Source organism: Hippoglossus stenolepis, chromosome 15 (genome assembly GCF_022539355.2).
Source record: "Hippoglossus stenolepis isolate QCI-W04-F060 chromosome 15, HSTE1.2, whole genome shotgun sequence".
In the NCBI taxonomy this organism is placed as follows: Eukaryota; Metazoa; Chordata; class Actinopteri; order Pleuronectiformes; family Pleuronectidae; genus Hippoglossus; species Hippoglossus stenolepis.
In genome coordinates, this window is record NC_061497.1 from 2989574 (window position 1) to 3012522 (window position 22949).

A 22949-nucleotide genomic window follows, 5' to 3' on the forward strand; every position below is an offset into this window, starting at 1 on the left:
TGGCTTATCATTGCAGCTCTATTTCACAATTATAGAAAAATACTCCTCATCCTCACATAGTTTTCTCCTCTTATACTGGATTATAAATTAATAAATATGAAAAGAGGCAGTGATTATTTAAATTTAAGATATGTTCATTCTGTTTATTGAAAATATTTAGTTTCCCACTCATAGTCCAGCTCTTCAAATGGGAATTTGCTGTTTTTTATTGTCATATATAAATGTTAATAAATAATAAGTGTCTATTAAAGTCTTTTAGTTTTGGACTGTTGGTCAGACAAAAAAAACAAAGCAATGTCCCTACACCGTTTTCGTTTCCTGCCTTTTTTTTCAGTAATCAAAGATGAAACTAATTGTTAGCTGCAGGCTTGCAGCCTTAATGTTAAATATCAGCTGAGTGAAATTATTACAAGTTTAGTTCTAAGTTTGTGTATTTGTGTGGGTTTGTGTTACAGAGGTCTGAGGCCTGGGCGTCACCCAGAGGAGGACGATATTGTGCCTGAACTGGCCCACATCCATCCCAGAGAGAGACCTGACTGGGAGGAGACCATCAGTGCCATGGTGAGAGACACAGCACACACATACACGCACACATACGCACACTCGCTGCAGTGTTCTTTTTTGCATGAACGCACACATTTGCAAAGGTATGAGATGGTCACTGTTTTGATAACATACAGTGCATTCATCACTATCCAGTTCTCATCACGGGTCAGTTGAAGTGACGTAAGTGGCGTGTCAGATCTTCTGATAACACCACACTGATAGGCTTGTTTGCTGCCTGTCACTTTCTTATCTGTTTTTAACCCAGCGGATTGATTAGCCGTGTCTCTCTCTCTCCTATTGAAACCGCGTCTCCTCTGCTCCCGAAACACTATCACACATTCATGATTAATGCAGAGGACTGTTGGCGTCCTGAAGCTACTCTACTCCACACTCTTTGCATAGATAGTCATCTAGCTGCCATCTGTGTACTCCTGTGTCATTCAGCCCACCTCTCCATTCACCAAACAGCATCATTCATTATTTCCTTTCCTTCCATCTTTGGTTTGGGTCTTGCTTATTGCATCAACAGTACGCTGAAAATGAGGCCGTCTCCATGGTAACATGCAGAGCCACCCGTGGTCGGCGCGTGGTTGGAGCCCTATCGCAAGTGCTTACTTCAATCGGGCAGTGGAGAGAAAGGGAAACAACAATCTCAGCAGTCTAATGAATATTGATAACAGAGGCGGAGCATTTAATACTGCACGTCTGCTTTTCTTTGTTTAATATTTGATACAAGAGGGAGTCTATACTGGAATAGTGTGCATTATGTATGTTGTTATGTGGTTTCAAGAGGTGATGAGAAGCACTAAGCAACTTAGTGAAAGCTTTCACACCAACGCCCTGTTGCACTGTGTAGGATACGTATTCTGTATCACTGTAGAGAGAAGCATAATGGAACAAAACATTTCCACATCCCTGCAAAGGAAAGATAAAATGAACAGTAAAATCTTTTTCCACGATTATCTGAATCATACAGTCAGAAAAACACAACTGAAATTTGCTATGTTTGTGTTGTTATACATATGCACATTTATCTTAACTTAACGCTAAACCTAATGCTAACGTGAAACAAGTGTTGACTCTCAAACAATCCTTCAAAACGTCCTCATAATGCAGACAACACACACACACACACACACACACACACACACACACACACACACACAGGGTTGGCTGCAGGCTCTTAAAAAGCCTTAAAATGTCATAAATTAGATTTTACAAAATTTACAAAGGCTTTTAAAAAAGTACTAAATTGTCTAAAATTCAGATTGAATGATTTTAAATTTTTTGGGAATGTCACCATCAAAAGTAAAAAAGAAACAAAAAACAAATGCTCTACTCTTCCAGACTGAAGAAGAAGAATTCGTAGTGCTGGTATGCGCCACATTATTAGTCTGTTTTTTGGTTAAGTTTATGCAATAAATTAACCCTTTCTAGCCAGCCTGCTAGCTTGTTTATGAACACGGGGTAATGCAAGTATAACGAGGAGTGGCTTGAGAATGATGAGTACTTGTGGTGGCAATTAAAGCCGTGTTTGGAAGTGCTTAGGAAGCAAACTGAGCTCAGTGTCATAACTCTTTCAAACTTTGGTCAATGTGGATCAAGGCACTGGATTCTAATGGACATAAATGTGTTTATTTAGTATATGTTCACATTTGAGGTGTATTTCCATCCCAGGTTTGCTCTTAAATATCATTTCAAGTGTTATTAAAAAGGTCTTAAAAACATTTAGATATATATATATACACACACATGTATAATATATCAGAAATGTGTGAAAAAATGTGATTCATTTAACTGACCAAAACCCAAAGATTTAGCAATAAACTAAAAATTGCAGCTTTACTATATATGAACAATTTCAAATGACTGCTGTGTCTTAAACAGTTGCTGTCCACCTCTGTCAGACATGTCCAGTTAACACCTTGCACAGAGGTGGACTGTCTCGGCTGACCTCATCTGAATGCCACCTTCACTGTCACTGACCGTCTGGCTGTCGCTTCACAGCTCTGACTTTGTCTCATCCACACCTCACATGGCCAGCAGCTCTTTGGTGCAGTTTTCTTACACATAGATTACCATCTCAAAAATGTGTTTTTTATCTTTGTCTTTTTTCCTCACCTTTATTTTTTTGGAGTTATTTTGTCTCCCAGGTCGCTTCCAACAACCTGTTGTCAGTTTACTAAAATGAAAACAAAGTAAATACATTCACCGATAAAATCTGCCCGCACCAAAATAGTTTCCCCAGGCTCTGTTCGTGTTGTGTTGACCACAGCTGCATTTTTGCACGTTTAATTTGAGCCAAAAGAAACAAGCGAGTGTCTTAGTGAAAGAATCATTTTATAACAAACTGGGACAGATCCAATCATTCATGCATCTTTGTGTGGAGCTTGACCAAAGACTGTAATGAACTAAAATATAGATTTCATCATTTGTCTCAGCACAAAGTGACATTTGAGCCAGTGATAACTATCCATTATGGGAAGTGGTTAATGTGTTAAAAGCAACAATCTATACACCAACACACTCTGAGCTGAAGTCTGTTTGTTTTTTAGCATGGCATGGAAAAACCTTGCAATAGGGGGCACCCATACAAACAACTGGATCAGGTTTCTGTCGGGCGTGACAGAATCACATCGACCAATCAGATCTGCCTAAGTGTCAGTGCTATTATAAGATCCAGGGCTCCTGCTATCTGATAAATATTAGAAATATTAAGCATGCCACCAAATCCAAATGCTCTCTTATTTAAAATTACATAATTTATTCATATTAACTCACACAGATAAGCAACCAATTTTAAAATGAGGTGAAACAGAACATGAAGCAGGTTTAAAAAAAGCCTCTATCATCCTCTCATTTTCACCAAAACAGATCTTGCAAAACCAATGCAGTTCAGACCTATTCAACAGAAATTCTGCTCATCACAAACAATGTAACTACAGTGACTCTACGTAATGATCTTGTGCTCAGACCAAGGTGGGCTTTTACTGAGGAATAGTACTGTGAGGAATAGGCTATATTTAAAACAGGATGTGGCCTGATCATGTGTCCCACATCCAAAGATATCTTGTGTTTTGATTGTTTGCGGAAATGAAAGTAACAAGCGCGATGAAGATACAATGTGATGTAAAGAAGAAGTGGAGATAAAATGGAGAAAGAAAACAAGTTAACTATTGTTTATTATGCCAAATTCTTCAATCGGACAAATCTGCTAAAATATTGACTATTCATCTAATAAGCTCATACAGTTAGGAAAACACTAAAATGAACATGGCTGTTAAAAGGATAGTTCACAGAAAAATGAAAGTTCACTCATTATCTACTCACCACTATGCCGATGGAGGGGTGTGTGAAGTGTTTGAGTCCAGAAAACACTTCTGCAGTTTCAGGGGCAAACTTTGTTGTAGCAGAATGCAATACAATTAAAGTCAATGGTGAGTGCTTCTTCAGACGTAATAAAACATCAGAATAAACATAAAATGCCTACATACTTCTCGTGTGGTGTCATCTAAGTGTCTACAGGTCCCGACATTCATATTCAACTCAAAATGAGGTCATTTGCACCGTGTTTTAAGCCTAAAAGTCCACAGGAAGTGGCTAAGCTAGCGGCCATAGCCACACAATGGTGTGTCCGAGGGTCAGTGAATGCACCTCGTATGAGGATATCAGAGGACATTTAGGCTTAAAACACAGTGTACTCACCATTGACTTCAATTTTATTGGATTCTGCTGCTATACTGTTTACCCCTGAAACTCCAGAAGTGTTTTGTGGACTCAAACACTTCACCCACACCTCCATCTACATAGTGGTGAGTAATTAATAAGGGGATTTTCATTTTTCGGTGAACTTTCCCTTTAATGTGTTACTTCCAACAACAGGAGATGACCCAGCTCATATCTATGAAACCATAGGATGCACTACATAAGTCAGTCATGAGAGATTTTAAATCCACCACCCGACTTCAGTAGACTCATGCTTAACTCACCCAGTGGATTTACAGTTGTAAACAAACTGAGGGCTTTGTTTTTTTTGTAGTCATGAAATGACAAACATGTTGATTATGAAATTCACCTCTTGATATGCCGACCAGCCTGATTCAGTCACTGTTCCTATATAAGGTTGGTTTAACATGAATGTCTCATGTGCTGAGGTTCCCAGGTCCTTTCACAAAACACCACAATAGATGATAAATGACAGATGATTTTACATCGAGCAGTCAGTGAAGTTTACAATCAGTGGACTTGAATGTGCTTGAAAGTTCAAAGTCTGTTGCTTATTTGAATGGTGCAGCAAAGCAAAGCCTAACTGGAAAATTGTCAAGCAGTAGAACAGTGGCAGAGATTTATTTGTATGCGTCAGCCGCGTCACTATAATGTTTGCGTGTGTGTGTGTTTGTGCACTGTAGGCAAGGAGTGCAGAGATCCCTGAGCTGCGGGCTGAGCCCCTCATGCGCTCGTGCAGCAGCAGCACGGCCAGCATGAAGGTCAAGAATGTCAAGAAGTGAGTAGATGACACAAACATATACAGACCACACACACACACACACACACACACACACACACACACACACACACACACACACACACACACACACACACACACACACACACACACACACCTGTGACTGTGTGATCAACCTTTCTCACATCTCTCCCTCCCTCTGTTCATCTCTATTTATTGCTCCTTACTGGCTGTTGATCTCCTCTGTTTCCTGCTTGAGTTGCTTCCATTCCTTGGGTCTATTTCTGTGTCTTCCTCCTCCTTTCACTCCCTCTGTTTACGCTGCACTCTCCTCCTTATACAAGTCATACACACTCCAAGGTGTTGCTGTTCGCAGAGGATGAAGTGCTAACCAAACTGAGTACGTGTGCGTTATGTTTCCAGACTTTGCTTTACCAAGGGCCACTTCCCGAAACTGGCAGAGTGCGCTCACTTCCACTATGAAAACGTGGACTTTGGCACAATTCAGGTAAAGACATCAAAGCTTTTCTTCCTTATTAATGTTGGAATGATGAAGAATTCCACCTCGGGCTGGACTGACGGCCCTGAGGTGTGTGTGCGTGTGTTTCACCAGTGAGGTTTTAAAGTTCAGTGTAACTTGCCGCTAAAAATTGCAACACTATGGATGTCAGTCATGGTGCAGACGTGGCTTAGAATTTTATTTCCTACTCTCGTTATCCCCCTTTGGTGTTGGGTAAGAAATTGGAAGATGATTTTCATACAGACAGAAATATGACTCACACGTCTCCTCCAGTTGACAACAAGCAGATTTCATTTTGCTGTTGGTATCGTCGGAGATGGTTGATGATTTGCATTTGTTTGATATCCTCGTGTCCCCATCGGCTAAAGCATGACCTCATTTGTTTCAGCTTTACACGTCTCAGAATTGGTCAAAGTTACCCAGCACTGGTCTGACTGCTGCTGTCTTGTGTAGCTGCTGCAGCCTGGCCATTACAGCCACACACAAGCTGAATAACAGTTTGACTTCACCTTAATCCCACGTCACTTCACCCAGCAGCTCTTTTTGTGTAGATCCTTTTTGCATTTTCGAGTTTTATTTGATCTTATTTCCTTGCCATCAAAATACCTCTATTAGCTACTAGGAACTTGAATATAACTTTTTGCTTACATCTAACTCCCCTCATCAGAGGTACTCTAATCATAAACCCAAAATTAAAAAGATAGAATAATCTAAAATCAATGCCTTAATAATTGTGAGTAAAACAAAGCTTGCACCTAAGGACATTGAAGTACCGTATGTCTAATATTTCATTTGATCCAGCCACTTCTGCAGGTCTAAGTTTTTCCCATCTATAGGCATACTTATATAATATATCTTGTACTTGATATTGCTATGTGAGATTCATATTTCCCCTGACATTTCACTTAAATGTAAAAGTTATTCTCCTGATTTGTGTTATAAGCTAAGATATTCTCTCAGGAGGATGACTATGCTCACCACCACCACTCAAAGTATAATCAAGTACTGAATACCTTATTAATTCCAAAGCTGGTATTTGCATAGCTAACATACGTGTCTAGCCTATCGATCTGAAAACACTAGTATGCTGTTCCAGTTTTTCCTGCTCTCTGGTGGAGTTAGTAATTTGTGGTGATGTATTTAAACAAAAAAAGACCTGGGGGTTTAAGCTATAACTTAAAATTGATTCTACACAGGAAACTCATTTCGCAAGTGTGTTCCTCAGCCTATGAAAACAATAGTATAGTGTCTTCTGTGGATCTGGAGTTAAAGTTTAAAATCATGATGGTTTTGTCATCAGGGTCATATTGGCCTGAGCCGGAGAATGATAGCATTTATCAGAACACCCTCTTTACCAACTGAAGGGATGAGTTTTGAAAGAAATGACCTTTAAGGAGGATTTGATGAAACACACCTTTGAGTTGTATTATGGGAATAGTACGGCCATGCCTCTTTCTAGGATCTAATATTGTGACCACAGCTGCTTCAGTTTTGATCAGTATTTACTGAAATCTGTCTCTTATGACTCCACCAACCTCTCAGTCAGTGCAATTCTAAATCACTGTAGTAGCCTACTCCGTACTCTCAAATTGGATCGAATTTAAGTTTAGAATTCACAGTGTTGTTGACTCTAGTGTGACATCATAAAAGATGTAAGGATGCAATGGTTTAGTTGTTTTGAATTAGCATTTCTTATGTAGCATTCACTAAACTGGGATTGGGTTCGTTTGTAAAAGTCAGCTAAGAACAAGCAGGTGTAGAGACTGTAAATATGAGCGTTTTGAAATTGTTGAAAAGTAGTGTTCTTTCAAACAAAAAGCCACGTTTGAGTTTGATTAATAATTTTCTATCTGAATTTTGGCATCTCATCACTACATTGACTGTATCACAGGATCCCTTTCCCAGACTTTGTCATTATGTTGAGAAACCAGTAGAGGTCAGCAGTCAGCTGAGTCTATTACATTTTGCTGTCTGGAATACAGAATGAGTGTGTGAACAGCTTACATCTGCTTCACCTGCAGGGTATTTGGTGATATATCAGGTTGCACCACAGAATGTAATGTCCATTCACTGCATGCATAATAGAAACTCTTGAGCAAATATGAATTGTGTGCAGTCAAGCGACTGGTTCTTCTTTTGTTGTCCCAGCTGGGTGTGCTGCCTGCCCGTACTGTCACAGGGCAGCATGACTGTCTCACCCACTGTGGGTTTCTTGTTGCTTTACAGCAGCACTGCCTCTTTGTTTTTCTTGTTTACTGCTGTTTGGTTTTAGTATTCAGTGCAGCTCCTGCCTCAACTTCAACAGAAACTCACACTTTCTTAGTTTATTAGAGGATTCATTATTCGGTATTTGTTCCCCCTGTCAGTCAGTATAATGAATGCATCGTCTTGGCTCAGCCAAACATGTTTGCTTGTTTAATGAATTGGTCACAAGTGTATTCTTTTTATTTGGTCCAAACGATTCCAACATTATATAAATACTTGATGAACTGATGAATAAAAGACATGGCTGCTGAGTTCAGCATTCAGAGTGTTTCCACAAATTAATTTTTTATATTTATCGCTGTGGTTATTAGAGTGATGTCTGTCAAGTTGCACAAGTACTATATTAATTTTTGTGATGTATTTTTTATGTGTGTGACATATTCAGACAGTTCATCCACATTCACTTTGAAATATACTCTGTAGCAGTGTCATTTGTCATCTCTCACAGCTGCACCAGTAAAGTTAAGGAATATTTTTCTGTATTTAAAATTCACCTGTAGTTATTCCACTCAGCCTTCACAGATTGTGTGTGCAGTGTACTGGACTGAGACGAGGTTAGGACTTGAGATCAGATCAGGCGTTCTGCTGGAAGACAAATTATTTCATTTCCATAATAAAATCTCTTGCCAAAGGAGAAGTTGAGTCAGGCAAGGTTTTGTTGTGGAAACATTTGGATCTCATAGTCACAGAGGGCCCAAAAAAGAGTGTGTCTGCATTAAGCAGCACTCTTGTGGCAGGTTTGTCTCATAACACTGGTATTTTAGATAATATTTGACTGTAACTGGTGAGTTCTTTTGGCAAAAGATGTTGTTTTGTCAGTTGTTTCATTCTTTGACACTGACATGAACTGAAAACATGCATTTTATTGTTATTCGTCATTATCAAGTGTTTCACATTCTGTGAATCGCTGAGAAAGAGGTCAACTAATTGGAATTTGATGATTTCTTTGTCATTTGAGTGAACAACCTACGTGTTGCTGATGAACAAGTGTTGTTATGTAATCTGACAAGCCAGCCGTAATGGTTATTTGAGATGGGTCTCTGAGCTCAGTATGAACATAGGCTGTGGAGGGCTGTGTGTATGTGTTACTCATGCTCCATATGGAGTCACATGACTGTGGATGCAGACATGTTATTTTATGATAATTTAAGGTAAAGTGTGTGGAAGTAACATATGTTAAATGGCATTCACTCCCTGTGAATGAGTCACCACACCTACATCCATCACACATGGATGCAAATTTGAGTGTTTGAGTACACAGTAAAATCCAGTCACTTCAGAGGAAGAATTGTATGTTATTGGGCTGTAGCCTGAAACATCGAGCCATCGGTCTGTTAGTCAACAGGTTGAACAGTCCTTCACTTTGTGTGCAGTAACTCAACTCTTGGATGAACTGTCATGATAGGAACATGATGGAAGATGAGTGGGCATGAATTACCTCAACATCTACACATTAGATTTCCCCTCATGATGAACAGATGAATTATACCTTAAGCATGTTGGCATGCTGATGTCATCCTTTAGCTCTGAACCTGATGGTATTTATTTGTGTTCCACAAGGCTTCCACATGTTATTTGTCTTTATACAGTGGGTTAATGCAGGTAGACTGGGAGTGATGTGATGTGGACAAGTGGCCACTGTCTCCTGACCAAGCACCAACACAGAGTTGCTTTTTTCCCCTTCAGGAACAGGCTTTATCACTACCACTACTACATTATCAGTTTACATTGTAGTTCAATAAAGAAATCGACTATACCATAGTTAGTGAATGTACCTGGCTTAATTAAATAAGTGGTAATAGTTAAAGTAAACAAAACAGACTGTCATTGACATGCACTGCATCTGTTACATGGAGCTGCAGGTGCACAGTGATGCAGATACAAAATGAAATGGTGGCATCATTGGTTTAAGTTCCTCTCAAAGAAATTGTTACCTTTGACAGTGGGGTTATATTTTCACCTCTGTCCATTTGTTTTATTATTGGTTGGTTTGTTTATTTGTCAGCAGAAGTTACCAAAAACTACTGAACAGATTTACATTAAACTGATATACAGTAACAAATAGGGCTACAAAACTGCAGCCACAACAAATGTGTAGTTGAGATAATGTGGATTTATTATGGAATCAACTCTATGTGTCTTCAATAGTCCAAACAAATGTGACAGATTTGGTTTGGAATTTAAGGGAACTGTTGGGCCTTGGTTAGGCCTTGGAGGTATGTAGTCTACTGAATGCCATTCTAGATGTCTTTCTTAACACATACTGCACAAGTGCAGGAAAAATGGATGGCAAACAGTAGAATTAAGGTTTGCATATATCTAATTTGGGCTTGTTTCACCCATAATACACCAGTGTATCGTTGGGGGTTTGTTGTATTCATAGTTAAGATATTTAAGTGTACATAAATTCTCAAGCACAGCAAATTTGTAAATTGTGAAGAATAATCCAGGCCTGTTGTGTCATTGTTTTGAAGAAGAAAGTGATTAATGACCATATCTGTGAAAATAACTTGGCTCTTGTTCGAGGACTCTGATGATGCACCAGCTCTGCAGCTCTCATCAGTGCGGAGTAGTCTGCCTTTCTTTTGGCCAAGCAGCTCCCGGCTGTTTTATGGATCTTGTTTAGCCCATCCAAAGCTGTAGGTCATCATACATCAGCAGCTCACAGAATAGTGAATCATTTATAGACAAATATTTCACATTACAAAACATAAGCTGCTTTTGAAACAGCTTTGTGCTCAGCAAGATTGGTTATGGAAGCTTTGATTAGTTTTGGCTCAATATTATTGGTCGAGCTGTCTGAGAATCAGTTGAATGTCAAAACTTTTGCAGGGCTGCTGTGAATGCTGTTATATTTTATAAAAAGGTTATTGCTGGTGGAAGTTTCTGAACAAGATAATATTTTCACATATTTCTGTTAGTATTCTTTCCACAAAGGTTGACTGGTCGCAGATAATGATAAGACAAATTACTTTTATTTCAAAACACAGTTTGTGCTTTAAAATGTCAAAACAAGGAATAACCCTGATTAATCGTTGGTCATAAATAAAGCTTAGATACACTGAGGCATTGAGCAGCCATACAAGCACTAACGGTTTGTTTGTATTAAACTCTGTCTCCACCTTAAGCATGTCACACTATACAGATACTTTTTACACATACGTCTTTGTCTGCATTGAATAAAAGATGCCAGAGGGCCAATGCGATGTGATGGAACTGCTACATCTGGCAACATATAATCAAGTGGTTCATTGTAATGTCTACGTTAGCAGTGAGTGAACTGGTTGACCCCGTCCACATGCTGTTTAGATTGAGCCGTAGCCGCACAGTTTGTTGTTGAAATGAGACGACTGTTGTCTTTAACAAGCATGTGTATCTAATAAAGGAGCCACTTTCTTGGAACCTCACGTTTGCTTCTTTTTTAACTGGATTTTTTTTTAGTACACATTCTGCATTTGCTGTTATCCTCAAGGCAACTTCTAGCCTAACTGCCCATGGCTCACGTCCTCCTTGATGTCTTTGTTGAATGTCCTCCAGCTTCCTTCTTTTCCACTGCGTTCCCCACAGCCCTATCCCAGCCCTGTAGGCCTGTGACTACATGATACAGTCTGCAGCCAGACATCAGGAAAATAACTTTATTGACTTCAGCTCTCCTCTCCCACTGTACCAGTGGGCCCTGCTCTTCCATATGGTTTATCTACAACCTGCCATTTTGTCCCATCTTGTCGCACATAGACCAGTGATTCAAGCTCCATGACATTTTACTACTAATGGAGAGTTCAAAGCCACATGAGCTGGTCCTGTCCAAAGACTATGTCATCGCTCTCTTTGTTATATAATGAAAAAAATGTTTTGGATTATTGTTACTTGGTAGTTTGAGCTTCACTCTGCAGAATGACGTGTGTGCAGAGCTTGACACAAGAAGCATGTTTTCATTTGTGAAAGAGAAAAGTATCTCGGCTCATTTTAAATCTCAGTTCAACATGTGGACAAACGAGCAGGATTCATGACATGACAACCAGTTTGGAGCCAATCATATGCAACTTGAACATATGTGAGATGCAAACTTGAGGCCTCTGGTGCACTGGCACTTCGCAGTGACATAGACTTGCACTTATCTTATATTTCCACAGCGGAACTAATCATTGGCGTGTTACTGTGAGGTGGGGGTTTTATTAGTGTGACACATTGTGCATGCATTTGTCACAAAGGGCAGAGCCTGTTGTATTAGAAGCAGTGGGTTAAGCTAATCACTGTTTAAGTGAAAGATGATATTGATTATCTTATTATAAGTTTTGCAGGTTTCTTTCTGATTGATACTAACTCCTGATTGATATTAACGCTGATCACTTGATATGTGCTTGACACTTAAGTTTGCTTTCAATGAATGGTAAAAGCCAATCATATGTGAATTTGGCATCCTGTAGCTGAATTGTGTAAGCTATATCTTCTGGTGAGTTTGGTTGATTTTTAATTATCTATGAAAATGCTCTATTTTCTGGTCTCATTTTATGATTTTTATAATTTAACAACAGCATGTTGTAGGCATGTTTAATGGAAATAAGTACCAGTAACCAAAAGAACAAAAAAGTGTTTGTGTTTCAACTGGAGGGGAGCGAAACATCCTGTGTCCAGAAGTTCAACTTTTGAAATGAACAGTATTTCCATATTCATACATTCAATGAGAGAGAAGGATTTTATGAATTATCAATGAGGCAATGGAAATATTTTGGGAAAGAAGTTGCATATTTCTATTTATCTCAAAACATGCCTGTGGGGGATATTTAAAGATCAATCCCACCTCTGGTGTTAATCATAGATTTTACACAGATTTTACACATCCCAGTATTTTTTCAGGTGTTGTGTAGTACTACAGAATATGAAGAAAAAAGGTAGCATGAACCCAGAGGGAGTCTGATATCTGCCCTCAGAGGATGTAACTTGTGTCGACATTGGGTCTGAAGAAAAACAGGTGGTTTGGAGTTAGAAAGAAGTGAACTTACTAGACCTCTGTAGCCAGCTTCTCACTGGTTTGTTGTCATTCGTATTGCATTGTGGGAAGTGAAGGGGCCAGGTTATGACAAGGATGATGAATTTGTGGAATAAATATATTGATTTGATCCTTCAGGTACATTTTTTTTATTGTGAGTCTGATTATAGGAGTTTAAAACTAAGTTGCGTTCAATACATTTTTCAGAATGCAGAGTTAAAATATTGCTGCTCATAAAAGTAACTAAAATGTTTTCGTCTCCCCCAGCGCAGCTCAGTGTATCATCTTCCTGACACCCACCATCCTTCTTGCCATGGGTTTGTTTTCAGGGCTTGGTGTATTTGCTGTAGTGCTGTAAGGTCACAGCCAGAGAGACGGCCCTTCAACACTAATGCTTTTTTCCTTCTCATACTTACACCCAGAGGTCAGACATTTACTGGCTCTGTGCGCAGGAAACATGATGCACCAAAGATGATATGAATAAGATAAAAAAAACGAGGCAAGATTTTTGAAGCATGATGCAAATGCAGTTTGGATGTTGGGTGTTTTGGGACATAAATTCATAATGAACTTGGGAGGGTGATAAGTGGCTCGAGACATTGTGTGCATGTGTGTGTGTGTGTGTGTGTGTGTGTGTTTGTAGAGAAGACGGAGACAAAGACAGAGAGGGGCGGTGTATCCAGCCTCCGACAATAAATGTGGCGATCAATCTGAGTTTAACAGCTGTGAAGGAGTGTCTGCTCTCTCATCTCAACAACCGTGCATGCAGTTATAGAGGGTGTGATCTTTGTGTATGGGTGAATGACAGCAATGGGCTGGATGTATGTGTGTGGCCATGCATGTGATGCAGACTGACACCCCTCTTGGACATTCTTAAGGCCAGCTCCCTGTGTGCTGCTGTACGGCTGATGTGTCTCAGCTGTTTCTTCCTTCAGACTTTACAGTCTGGAGGGGGGAAAGGCTCTGCCTGTCATTTTGTCTATGCCCATATCCTTCCATCCACCCTTCAATCAATCCATCCATCCATCCCTCCATCATTTCTCTGCCTGCATCCGCCCTGCTAGCTGAGCATTGTGGCACAATATGCTCCCACTGCCAACTCAACCCCACACTCACAAAGGACCAAGAGAGGATGCATAGAGATGAATTTCCTCCCCCCAAGTGGGACCCAATCCATCAACTGAGCACTATCCTGAAGACAGGACCGGGCATTACATGCCCAGCCAGGACAGGCTGTACTTTAAAGGCACAGGACTGACTAACGGCAGGATCCAGAGAGTATTCATGACAATAATCAGCATTATTGCACAAGGAGCTTGCTCTTAGACTTTAGGTTGGTTTTAGCTGCACTCTCTAATGTTGCTGTGGACAAAGCAAGCTGAGTATGAGTACTAGGCCATGCCCTGCAAAGAGATGATGTCAAACCCTCCATCACATGTTCATTCAGAGGACCTCTCCACTCCTTGTGAGCGGAGGATGATGTAACGCTTAGACTCATTGCCCTTGTTAGAGGAAACAAAAGACCAGCCAGATACACACACACACACACACACACACACACACACACACACACACACACACACACACACACACACACACACACACACACACACACACACACACACACACACACACACACACACACACACACACACACACACACACTCACAACCTCTCTCTCTTTGTCTCCCATGGTCGTTTTCAGAGGACCACACTATTGGAGGGTCTGGTTAGACACGTGATTGTCTGTGAAGTCAGTTGTAGAAAATCTGACTGGCTGTCAAGAGAAGCAGCTCAGTTACTGCGTGTCATGATTAAATCATATCTTCGCTCTTAGTTGAATGTTGTTGTAATTGTCACACATTATTAGTTCAAGATGTTCCATTTGGACAAAAATATAGAGAAACTGAACTACTATAAAAGGTTAAGCTAGCAGTAGAGTATTATACTTTAAATCCAGCATGATATACAAATCATAATGCCTATTGTGGTAAAATTAGGTGATTTTTATATCTCATAGAATTGTACCTGTAGCAAAAACACTACCACTACTGCTAGCTGCTGTAGCTCATCCGCTCTTAGAAAGCAGGTTTCTGGGTCCATGTCACTGCTTATGTTACAAGGAGTTATTCTTATATACAGCTAAAATACTAGCCAAAAATGTCAATATATTCCATGCGCTTTATATTTCCTACTGTTTCAGTCATTGTTTGGCTGCTATTGAGGTTTTAAAATTGGCATTAGTTATTTCCAACTTCACAAAATATAAAAATCTCTCGTCAAAAAACCAAAAAAACATTTCAGACATAGACCAGGTTGCAAATTTATGTGGCAGAAATGTTTTCTTTCCCCTGTCGTTCATTTTACAACCACTTAGTTTTCTCCCTGGTATTTTGCCACAAACTTAAGTGCGTTTCAGAATTTTTGAATTTTCACATTTTGCAAGGTTTCTGTTGAATGTTCACTGTCCTGTGGTGCTTCATAGACCTTCAACTAATGTGAAAACATAAAACACATCACATCCTGTGCAGTAAAGAGAAAGTCTTGCCCAGCACCATCTGTTTAGGTCAGCAAATGTGATAACTGCCCATGGAGCCATGTAGAAAACATGCATATGTCTTAAAGCAATTTCATGAGGGCTGTATACTATTGTATACTCACATTCCTAGAGAGATTCTCACCTTCCCCTTCACTGTTTTTGATTTGTCCGCTCAGCAGTAAAGGTGTTGTTGGCCCTGATTCTATTTCATACACACTCTTGCCGTGTTGTTGCAGCACGACTAGACAGATTTATTTCTGCTTCCTCCTTCACACTTGACAAACTGTCCTCTCCTCTCCTACCTGACCTGAGAGGCCTCCAGGGGGGGGAATGCCTGGACGTGGGAACATTTTAACTGCTGCTATGCTGCTGGAATACTGAAGAAGCACTGAAAGCATTTATGGAACGTCTTCTCCCTTTTCTGGCCTCGTGAAAAATAAGTTGGAACGGAGAATACAAATTTGCAAAGTGTCTTTAAGGAAGACACTGAGCACCTTACTGCTCCCAATCCTGCATCATCACTGTGAATGTGACCTGCTTTTTAATGCCCTTTTGAGAGGTTGAATTAGAAAAGTGCTATATGAAGCTAGTCCACTTACTATTTACAATATTTGCTCATAGTTGACGTAGAGTTTTGATAAAGGATACTTTTTAAAAAAAATCTTATTTTGTCTCTAGTTCGTGTAGACAGAAAGACCAAAGAATAAAATCATGAATCATCACACTGAAAATAATTGAGGTTAAATTGTTTTGCTTTTTCGTGTAGCTCTACATTTACCACACTGGCGTTTGAGTGGAATAGGACCTACAACTAACAGCAAGGTGAACTAGTAGCAGTGAGCAGAATGGCCTGAATTAGCAGGATCCACATATTGACCTTATTCACTCTGCAGTAAGGTGGAAAATCCATTTTTAGCCCCACTCTGTGCCCTTTCATCCGACTGTTAGTCTGCATAGGTTGCTGCTCTTGAATTCATGCTTGCGTATGTATACAGAATATGTGTGAATGCTTGTACACAACAGTAAGGAGATCTTCCTCCTAATGGGATTTGCTTAGTGAACCTCCTCCAAGTCATGATCTCATCCTCTTACAGCAATCTCTCTCTCTGTTTAAATCCTATTGCTCCCCTCAGTACCTCAGTATATCCATTTTTATAGCTTTAGTAATGATTTTAGATGTTGCCCCATCACACTTCTTACTTCAGCTCTGAGACACTGAGCCCCACAGGCTGCTCTGTGCTTGAAACCCCTCCGGTTTGAGGTTCTGATAAAAATACCACTGTGTGAAAATAATATCATGGGAGAAGTGTTATTATTTTTAATCACATCACTTCACTCTGTGATTTTCTGCACAATTCTATCCCCACATTTTTTTTTAAATAACACATTAATGAGTTGCTTCACCTGATTTAGTGTCTATTTATAAATAGTGTTCTATCACCAAACTCCTCATGAGGGGTGTAACCATTCCGCTAATAATCCACAGTTCATAATTTATTTAATGTCAGTTGGAATAAATAGTTTACCCAAACTTTAAATAGAGTAATTTTAGTAATCTCCATGTGTTATAGTATATTGAGATCTGAACAAGCTGCAGGAAGTGGGTTGGGGATAGTTGAGGTACTGTGTTTCCTTTGCCCTGTATCGTAATGCAAGATTGTTGACGTTTGCTTTGTACTCTTGGTCTTGGTCTCCAAATCTTTACAGCAATATTTTTGTCTCAGACAAGCCGGACTCTGATCAACAAATTGAGTTCTGTGCTTTAACAAATACACAGAATGCACAGTTATTAAACAGAGAAGTCCTTCTGTCAGAGCTCGTCTTTTAGTTTTTTTGTTAAAGGCCTTCTCGCAGCCTTCTTGTGAGTCTCTCTGTGCAGAAATTTGGATCAATGCTCTGTTGTGGCTGACGAACACCGAGACATCTCCCTGAGCCACCAACTCTGAGGAATTTGCACGAAGTTAAAAGGTTTTCTCGTGCTCAATATTTAGCACATACAGCTCTGTGTCTTTGGAGTAGAATTCAGTTCTGAGCATCACTGTTATGCTATAGTTTTAGCAGATAAAATAGAGACTCATGGGAAATGTATTGAGGACAGAGGAGCACTGTGAACTGTCTAGCAGTGATGTTTATAAATGGTTGGCCCACTTAAACAATCTACAAAACGTCCCATGCAGCAGCCAGAAGTCATGGTCGGGTGCTGGTTTGTCACAGGAATAACATGCGTTTTCGTAAAATCAGCCAAAGAAAACGTGCATTTGTGTCCACTTATGTTATGTGAATATTAGGATTTGGATCGAGCCAAGCTGTAGTTGTTTAGTATTTTAGTAGTTTCGTATTGCAGTAGAAGAGTGAGTAATAAGATCATGTAAATCCTCCTCATTGGTCCACATATTCCTGATGTTTTTATCTGCCGCCATTTTTATTCTCTCCACTTGAGTCTAATTATAGTCAAGTGATTCCTGAACATCACCATCTACTCGTTGAATTTGTTTGAATCAGCTCCCACCAAGACTGACATAATTTGAGCAAATGGTAGAGGAGGTAGAGTGGGTCATCCACTAACCAGAGGGTTCGATCCCAGTCTCCCCCATGCATTCTTCATGCTGAAGTGTCCTTAGGCAAGATACTGAACCCCAAATTGCCCCTAACAGCAGCAGTGCTGGGAGTGTGTGAGTGATTTATGATATTTTGTGCTGCACATAGATGCACTGCATAAATGTGTATGAAAAACTGTTCGGTAAAACCCTTTGATTGGTCAAGAAGACTAGAGAAATGCTATATAAATTCAGATCATTTACCAACCCAAGATCACTTAGCTGCCATTACCGATGTAATCAATTCCAAAAGAGAACATCTTGGTCACCAGTGCAGTGGAAATATTTCACTGTCGGGGTTAAGTCAGGTGTCCTCAGATTTTAAATTTTAGTTCATCATGGTTCTAAGTGCGAGTTGTAGCATTGCAACACACCTGAGTGATGTATGATCACAGCTGTGTGTTGGAAATCTAAAAGTGAAGCGGGGGCGAAAAAATCAGCTTTCATAAGATGGCAAACAAAATAATACTATGTCTAAATCTGTGCAGTGCGAAAGGACACTTCTATCTCCTGCAGCTTTTCTTTGTGTTTTGGCTCAGATATTTCATCTTTATGTCCAAATCTTTCCTGGTGCATTGTCATTAAATATTTCTCGAACTTTTCCTGTTGCTGGATTTCCTGGACAATGTCTGACCTCTGTGCCTTTCGTCTGTGATAAATCAGTCCAACCTGTCAGTGGCAGAGCAGAGAGCTGAATGAACTGGGTCATCTATGGATTATCATTTGATATTCATAAGCAGAGTTGTAGTAGAGAATGATTTGATGCTCTGCTTCGGCAGCTGGTCGCACCACGCTTCAAAGCTAAGTGAGAGGAATAGCTCATCGTCAACTCCGCTTTTTCAGGAACGCTCACGGAATTTGAGTGGTGTCACACTGCAGTGTTATTGCGTGTTAAATATTTGGTGGCAGGTGTCATAAGAGGAAAAGTCATTTCAGGAATGAAGGTTGCAACAATGACGGTAAATAAATTAATTTGGAATTTGACGTTTAATTGAGCCATATGGATTTATGATTTTCATTTTGTTCGTCCGATTTCTTTTTCTTGTGCAAACACAAGCACACTCACGCACACACACTTTGCATACAGACTAATATTTTTTTAGCTCTGCAGGTTTCATGCACTGACAGTTTGCTTGGATTTCCTCTCTCCTCTGCAGCAGTACATCTTGTTAATCCATCTGATGTGTGGATGGCCCACATGAAGTCTTTACAGCTGATTTCTTTCCTTCCTGCATTTTTTCTTTGCTTTTTTGCTGCAACCTGAGAACACGGTGTTTAGCAGAGGTTAAGGTTGTATTTTTGGTGACTCTATTTCTACTTTGGAAGTGTGGTAGAACGTGAGCTACGCCACTGGATGGTTATTTACTGTGGGCTGAATATTTAAATGCAGGGTTTGGTTGCTTGGCACTGGAGGAGCTTCACATCATTTGCTGCGTTTGCAAACCATCAGCTACTAACGTATATTGAGGTGTAATGTCGGAATGTCCTTTGACCTTTAAATTGTCTTTTTGTTACTATACAAGACCTGCACATTTCCTCAACTCAGTGCTTTTTCACTGTGCAAGAGGACAGCACATCGAGGTCTGCACACGCAAGTGCACCCCCACCCCTTTTTTCTCTATTGCCTCTTGCCCTCTTCTCTGCTTCTCCTCTGCTCTCTCTCTCTCTCTCTCTCTCTCTCTCCCTCCCTCCCTCCATCCCTGCTCTTTGTCCCAGGAACGTACCAACCAGAGAGGGAATGGAGGAGGAGAGAAGGGGGAGGGGTGATCCAGCATGTCAGACAGGGGGGAGAAGAGGGAAAGGGGAGAGAATAGCATGTGGCGGAGGGACAGAGAATTCAGACAGTGAGGTCGGCAGGAGAAGAACTGAGAGCAAACGGCTTTGTTTTTGTTTTTTGTTTTTATTCTGGTTGTGTCCTTCCATCATTTCCTCTTACCCAACAGATTGGGTGTTAAAGTTGTGGTGATTGGGAGCAAACAACAGAAAGAAGGCAAGAGAATCAGGATGGGGCATCATGATAGTATGGTGATGATGGAAGAGGGTGCAAAATGGAGGAGATTTAACCTATCCTATTGAGGAATCCACCAAACTACCGCCACCACCTCTCATGCTCCAACACTACTGCTGCTGCTGCTAGTGCTGCTGCTAGTGCTGCTGGTAATATTGTTGCCTCCCCCTGTCTTTGAATCCCACACTAGGAGAGCTTACACTGCATGTGAAAGAAAGTGGAGAGCTGACATTTACGTCCCACTGAGGGGAATTGTGCTCCGGACACGCGAAACAGGACCCTGCGAGACGGGATGTACATTCTCACACTCTAGAAACGCACACTCGCACTGAGAAATAGAGACCGGGGACAGGTGTTTGGGAGTTGAGGAGGGGCAAACTCTGAGCATGAAGCCCCACGGTACAACGGGAAGAAAAGTGTAGGAGCTAAAACAAGGGACTTGGGAAAACCAGAGTTAAACTGCTGTGAGTACAATTCTTTGTTTTTCTTAAGCTGTTTTGCAGTTACGCTTCCTCCTGGTCTTTGTGCTCATGCAGGAAAATGCTTGTGTCCAAAACATGGTTAGATAGATTTTTCTTCTGCAGAAACCTTTGTTAGAACAGTGCAACACTGACCTGTTCTCTTTGGAAGATGACTACCATTGATGGTGCTTGCTGTTGATTTTGTGAGCCTGCTCTTTCAATGATTTAGACAAAGAAGAAGAAGGAAGGAAGACTACGTAGAGAGGTGTTTTTGTTTCTGCTATGTCCATAGAAAATGGAGATCAGGGAGAAAGTTGTGATTTTATGATTCCAGTGATTTTCTACATGACATAGTGGTCTGATATATTGGTCTATTGTTCGATTATGGACAAATACATGTTGAATAATATTTCAACATTTGGCATGTTTTGTTACAGACGACCTGCTCTCATACCATTATTTTGGATCTTATGATTAAGAGAATCCAGTTTGCACAGACCTGGAAAAATTGCTTTCACCTTTGCTGTTGAGCTTTGCTGGGGCCACAGGGGACAGTATGTGCTAGTGCGGCGCAGGCTGGATTGAAATCAAATTATAATGTGGTATGTTTGCATGTATTGCAGAAAAAGGGACTGGTAGAATGGTAGATGACCAGTCTAACATGCCAATCATCTGGGTGGAGAGGATTTGGTCTGGGCTCTGGTTGGTCATACATTGTAATTTGGATAAAAGTAGAAGCACTTGCTGAAATGAGTGTTTTGTTGCTTTGAGCAGGCATTGGTTGGTGGCTGAAAATGTTTCTGCAAGTATTAATTCAAAAATAGTTATAATAGGGAAATAAAATCTTTTTCAGTTTTATTATTCAACTGGGAGCTAACCTGCAGTGCACATACTCACTGGCTTAGTTATTTTTTATGCCCTCAATATGATATGTGTCTTTCTGCAAAAGAGTAGAAGTGTGCATATTGGTTCATTGGGAATTTTATTTTTGTAGACTTCTGAGATAAGAAAATATTCATATAGAAGTTGTAAATGATCCAACAGTCAGTATTTATATAGAGCTTTTCTAGTCTTGATGACCACTCTAAGCGCTTTTTATTATTGTCATGCCACCTTCTGGAGGTTGTGTTGAAAGTTTATTTTAGAGTTGTGTGTTTAGAATTGCAGAGAGAACTGTCTTGACATTACTCACACAGTATTTACTTAACTGTTTTACTGTATTGGTACATTTCTGTAAATTCGGTGTGGGGTTTGTCACACTTATTTGTTTCAGGTTTCTTGGAAAAAGTAGTGCCTATGGTTAAATATCACTGATATCCAAGACACTTCTACCAAAGCTCTGTTTTCCCCACCAACCTGAAGGCCCCTTGATTAGTTAACAATAGCTTTTTTATACTGAGGTTTACTGAACAACTTTATCAAATTTATACATGTTTGTTTATACATGCACAGTCAAATATGCAAAATATATGCCTCAGTTATTGAATATTTCTTTTGCCCTATCAGTAATCTATGGAAGTCCATTTCTGCCAGTGAAAGAAAAAAAAAAAGAATTCTCAGAATTTTGAGATGGTTAACATCAAAGTTGGTTCACAGGGATTGGCCAGTACTCCTGCTAAATCCTTTTGAGTCCCGGGCCGAGTGAAGTTTGATAAATGTCTTAAGTGGTGTCGCTTGAGTCCGTGTCATGTGGCTCTGGAGACTACAGGTACAAGTAAAAAATAGAGTGTGGAGTTGCAACTTACTTTCTAAATGTGTGTTTCATCACTGCTGCTAGTTAGAGGCTACATGCTACGTTAGCCGCTACTAGCATAATAGAACTGACCAACCTGGCACCAGTTTTTGACAAGAGTGAAGAACATGTGGATGTTCTTCATTGTGCCAGGAAGGAAAATTTGTTTTCATAGTCTGCACATTTGTTTCTCACAAGAAAAACGTGCAAATATGGTTACAATAATACACTTGACCATTCATGCCCTTTCCTGCATCTCCACATTTGCATTTGATATTTATACTGTCCATCATGGTTCTTGCAGTGTTATAGGAATTGCGGTGCTAAATCAGTGCACCGTTCTTTTTAAACTCCTGTCACATAGTAAATCCATGCAATTGCTGTCTTGTCTTTCCAAGTGGTATTAGCGGTTTCTCCAACAATATTATTAGCTACTGTCTATCTTCATCACTCTGCTGACGGTGATCCCAAATGTGCTGCGGAGAAGCCAGATGTTATGTTCAAGGTGTCTGAGGGGAAGTCACTGTTTTCATGTTTTTGAATAACGTCAGATAAGATAATGTGGCTACTTTTTAACTTTACTGTCATTTGTCAGAACTGAACCTCACCACAGAAAAGATGGACTGACACTGCACATTCTCTTGTTCAATGTTGCTTCATCATCCACATGACAAATTACAGAAACAGCTCAAACTTTTTTGAGCTGGACCCTTGTCACAGCTTGTGTTACAGAAGAAGACTCAGTTATTGCACAAATATTGCGAAATGATCTGTTCCACAATATTGACTAAAGGCTTTTATTAGGCACATAATGTCAACATGAAAC

At 40.0% G+C, this 22949-nt stretch overlaps 1 protein-coding gene across 5 annotated transcripts in view; it reads left to right on the forward strand.

Annotated features, from left to right (window-relative positions):
- arhgap32b (Rho GTPase activating protein 32b) overlaps positions 1–22949 on the forward strand; it is a 99767-nt gene that overhangs the window by 37307 nt on the left and 39511 nt on the right. For 4 of the 5 annotated variants that reach the window (XM_035178621.2, XM_035178617.2, XM_035178622.2 and 1 more), the window contains exons 3-5: positions 456–561; positions 4956–5050; positions 5435–5519. In XM_035178621.2, coding sequence (XP_035034512.1) covers positions 456–561; positions 4956–5050; positions 5435–5519 — 286 coding nt within the window. Of the gene's footprint in view, positions 1–455; positions 562–4955; positions 5051–5434; positions 5520–19703; positions 20395–22949 lie in introns of those variants that run through there. The other variant, XM_035178625.2, reaches the window with a different exon arrangement.